Source organism: Dipteris shenzhenensis, chromosome 28, assembly GCF_047967505.1.
Source record: "Dipteris shenzhenensis isolate YYH24624 ecotype China chromosome 28, Dip_SZ_1.0, whole genome shotgun sequence".
NCBI classification, from domain to species: Eukaryota; Viridiplantae; Streptophyta; class Polypodiopsida; order Gleicheniales; family Dipteridaceae; genus Dipteris; species Dipteris shenzhenensis.
Genome location: NC_141623.1, coordinates 32,845,706 through 32,848,999, shown reverse-complemented (window position 1 = coordinate 32,848,999; position 3,294 = coordinate 32,845,706). Strand labels below are relative to the sequence as shown.

General features: G+C 43.9%; 1 protein-coding gene across 1 annotated transcript; it reads left to right on the top strand.

Moving 5' to 3' along the window:
* Positions 1-274: 274 nt before the first annotated feature.
* Positions 275-2,215, top strand: LOC147883470 (Fasciclin-like arabinogalactan family protein). The gene is made up of 2 exons (XM_087399866.1): positions 275-1,258; positions 1,510-2,215. The coding sequence occupies exons 1-2, from the start codon at positions 661-663 to the stop codon at positions 1,527-1,529; spliced, it is 618 nt and encodes a 205-aa protein (XP_087255992.1). The 5' UTR covers positions 275-660; the 3' UTR covers positions 1,530-2,215.
* The last annotated feature ends 1,079 nt before the right edge of the window (positions 2,216-3,294 follow it).

The following is a 3,294-nucleotide window of genomic DNA, read 5'->3' as shown; positions in this document are numbered from 1 at the left end:
GGGACATGATAGATCACATGGAGGACACACAGATTATTGGCACATTGCGGCTGTTTTTCAGTGGGAATTGAGCACTGTGGAAGTGGGAGGTCAAGTGATGCATAAGCTAAGCAATACCTCTACCGAGGTCAGAGTAAGTGGGAGGTTAAGTCATGTGCTGAGGTTAGCTGGCTAGTTAGGTTAAGTCAAAGGGTGAAGTTAACTAACTAGGGTAATTCATGTGGTGAGGTTAAGTCGTCCTCAACATAACATTCACTTTCTGAGGAGACTTGGCTATGGCGGACGGGTGCAGGGCGAATGGCTATGGCGGGCAAGCTGCAATGGTTTCTTGATCGCAATTCTTTGCGCATTTTCCCAAGATCTCAAGCCTTTCGTTTGCGATTCGCGTTCAAAGATGAGATTGTTGAATTTTGAGTCGCTCGCCACCCGACGGTGATCGCTCTTTTCTCGAGGTTATTGGCTTTACGTTCAGAGACATTCCTTCACGGAGGAGTCACGTCTGAAAGTCCGCGAGGAGCTTCTTCAAATCCTGCTGCAAAAGACCAAGTTGCTGCGCCACATTGTGATTTCGAAGAAAGATAATTGCCGATGGATTCAGGGAAGGTCTCTGGTGCAGAGAGGATTCTGTTTGGTCAGCAATGTCTCTTAGCCAATGCGTAAATGGCCAGATCCAAATCTCAGGCCACGAGGACCAACGAGAGGAGGAAATGGCTCTGCATATGGTCTCTCTCTTCGCTCGGAACCGCTTTTCTCACAGCGTTTCTGATCTCTACCTTGTGCATCTTGCATATATTGACTCGGACCGCTTCTGTTCCACTTCATTTTATTTACACTCGTCCCAGGAAATTTTTGGAAACAAAGCCTGAAAGTTCTGAATTAGGGCGCTTTGGGGAGATGATGGTCAGCTTTTTGAGGGACGATTTGCCTTTCACACTCTTTGTTCCCTCAGAGTCTTCGTTTGAAAGCATGTTTCATGCAATGAACGATAGATCCAACATGTCAGGCAATAATTGGAAGGTTGGCTTAAATGATTTCTACACAGAAGGAGTTTCAGTGTCAAACGAAGATGCATTTGCTGTGCTTTCCAGAATTTTTGGTTTTAGTGCTGTTCCCCGGCGCGTGTTCTCAGCCATGGTGCCTCTGCATGGTGAACTTGCCTTGGAATCTGTCTCTGGTAACAGATTGTATTTGGCTCGGGAGCCTGGAGGTGCTGTTCTGGTCAATAACATAGTCTGCAACCGAGTTGACATGACAAGAGGTTTGATTGTGATCCATCGCGTTGATGCTATTATCATGGATACTGAGTTTGAACAATCTGTTGTGCCATACCGAGATGAATTTGATGAGGAAAAAGGTTTTCTTGACTTTTAACTAGTGATTGCTCTAAACATTGGCCTGATATCTCCTCTGTGCCGAGAATTCCTTGGAGGTGTGTCCGAGGTAATTACGGTGCTGATCAATATGGGGATGCTGATTTTGGTTATATTTCGTTTCATGGCCATGTTACAGGCTGTCCTCAGTTTTGGTAGCTCAAATGTGGGTATTATGGTTGCTCACGCCCATTAACACAATTCAATGGAGTTGCCTATCCTAATGTTATCAATCTTGGATTGCTGCACTTATTCCCCTGCATTTGGAAAGATTGATACAGACAGCCAGTTCCAGAATCCAGGCTCTACATGTAGTGATAATTGCTGCATTTACCATGTACACTTGACATGAGTCCATGTTATCCCTGGACACCAGGCTATCTGCAAGTTGCAACATATACTTCACGCTTAATCCTCATCAGTCTTCATGTAACTCTTAGCTTCAATGAGGCTTCCTGTAAGGGTTTAAAATGGGACTTGCTCAGACCAAGGTATTCTGGGACATTTCCTTGCCAAAGAAATAAGAGGATGTTCAGAAACTAATGAGGTGATCAACTATGGTCCTGCATTTGGAAGCAATCATTCGGAGCTAATTTGGTTAGTGTGATGTATTTCTCAATATTGGTCATTTTTCATTTCATGTTGATATGCGTGTAGCACGATTATGTGCTATAACATAGTGTGACTTCATCATATAGCAATTGAGTGGAGTCAAAGCTTGTCATGGAATGTGGGACAGAGCGTCTTAGTGGAAGAAGCTTCTATCAAGGATACAGCCATGGCTCTTGAAGAGATTTGGTTAGAGATGGCAATGAAGCTAAGTTTGTGCGAGCTATTGTGCCTGAGTCGGGTGGACGCCCAACCTTTTGTACATTCTCTGAATCTTAATAAACTTCTTGTGCATTTTGCACTTGGTGCCTTTGTTCGGTTTCCATTGTAGAGAATAAGCACACATATGTTAATCCGGTTGAGCGCATGCGAAGGAGGAACGAGAGCCTTCCAGGTGCAAATTCACCACTCACAAGCGCCAGCACGAGGGCCCAAGGTGAGGAAATTTGAGGGATTGTATAGGAGGGGGCAAGGTAGGAATGAGAGCCGGAGCTACCACTCACAACCACGAGCAAGAGCGTCCTAAGTTAACTTTGAGGGACGGTAACCTTGCATCCAATTGGAGCATTTCTTAATTCGATGTGATGAGCTTTATTGGCTGAAGCTTCGGGTGACCTTGTCAGTTGGAAGTCAGAAGTAATTTTGCTAAAGGACCGAAGGATCATCTCAGGCTAGAGATTGGGAAGTTTGGCTAAGTTTGGAACGTCCATGTGTTACTAGGAGTCGACATAAATAGGACTTGAGTGCGACTAGGGTTTTCAAGAAGAATCGAAGCATCTTGGTCGTTGCTTTTTCATTGAAAGCTTTGCTTTCTATAGAAGCAAGATCTTACACCAGAGTCATGACTCTAGATAGGGCCATGGAACTCACGAAATGAGAGATTCATGATCTTTGTTTACTACACTATATATTTTGGGTCTTATGAGTACAATGAGGATGGAACTTTCCTTATTCAAATGAGCAGGAAAGTTCCTCCCTTGGTTCTCTCGGACTAGTAGGAAGCGAGTGAGGCAGTGCGTGTGAGGCTAACGGAGGGAATAGCTTAAACCTATCATGACCTTTAGCTTTGTTCTATTTTTTTGTGGTTTTACTCTATTCTTAGGAGCTTGTGGCTTCACTTTTACACCGAGAAGTACACATTTACAATGAGCTTGCTCTAGTACATAGTCATTACATAGATTATTATTGCCTACATGGCGAGGAAGCAGATTACATAGATTATTATTGCCTACATGGCGAGGAAGCAGCTCTCCTACTTGGTTGGTTTGGGTTTTAAACAGTTTGCACTAGCTTTTTGACATAGATTAGCTAACTT

Excerpts from the sequence above, each read along its gene's own strand:
- LOC147883470 (XM_087399866.1), top strand. The coding sequence starts at position 661 with ATGGCCAGATCCAAATCTCAGGCCACGAGGACCAACGAGAGGAGGAAA. Across the intron at positions 1,259-1,509 it reads CCGAGTTGACATGACAAGAG|GCTGTCCTCAGTTTTGGTAG; the intron begins GTTTGATTGTGA and ends GCCATGTTACAG.